We start from the raw sequence: 392 nt of genomic DNA on the forward strand, positions 1-392 counted from the left end.
CCCAGAGCTTTTGCACGGGGGTCTCGCTGCATCACCCCGCTCTGATCCAGAACACGGGACCCCTCATTGACATGTCAGACATCCGCCCCGGCACCAGTAAGTGGCTGTGGTCGTGTGGGGCTGGGCTGGGAGCAGCACGGGGTGCTTGCAGACATGGGCATGAGGCAGCTGTGGGTGACTTGGGTGCCCTATGACAGCACAGGGACACCATGGCCAGTGCTGGGGGACAGGGTGCTGGGGTGCAGGCCCTGTTCCCCAGCATTGGCCATGCTGAAAAGCAGCTGTTAATAAGGCAGAAGGAACAGGGAGCACTCCAGGGAGACGGGACACAACATCCTGGCTGTCTCTGGGAGTGACCCATGGTGCCTCTGTCACCTTTGTGCCTTAGACCC

At 61.2% G+C, this 392-nt stretch overlaps 1 protein-coding gene across 1 annotated transcript in view; it reads left to right on the plus strand.

Moving 5' to 3' along the window:
• The window catches only part of LOC104526570 (Down syndrome cell adhesion molecule-like protein 1 homolog), a gene marked incomplete at its 5' end in the record, with an annotated part of 5,800 nt that overhangs the window by 3,973 nt on the left and 1,435 nt on the right, over nt 1-392 (plus strand). Inside the window, 1 exon segment of the mRNA XM_010170062.2 lies at nt 1-96. This exon segment is cut by the window's left edge and continues 34 nt beyond it. Within this exon segment, the coding sequence (XP_010168364.2) occupies nt 1-96 (96 nt within the window).

This window comes from Antrostomus carolinensis, unplaced genomic scaffold (genome assembly GCF_000700745.2).
Source record: "Antrostomus carolinensis isolate BGI_N321 unplaced genomic scaffold, ASM70074v2 scaffold30786, whole genome shotgun sequence".
In the NCBI taxonomy this organism is placed as follows: Eukaryota; Metazoa; Chordata; class Aves; order Caprimulgiformes; family Caprimulgidae; genus Antrostomus; species Antrostomus carolinensis.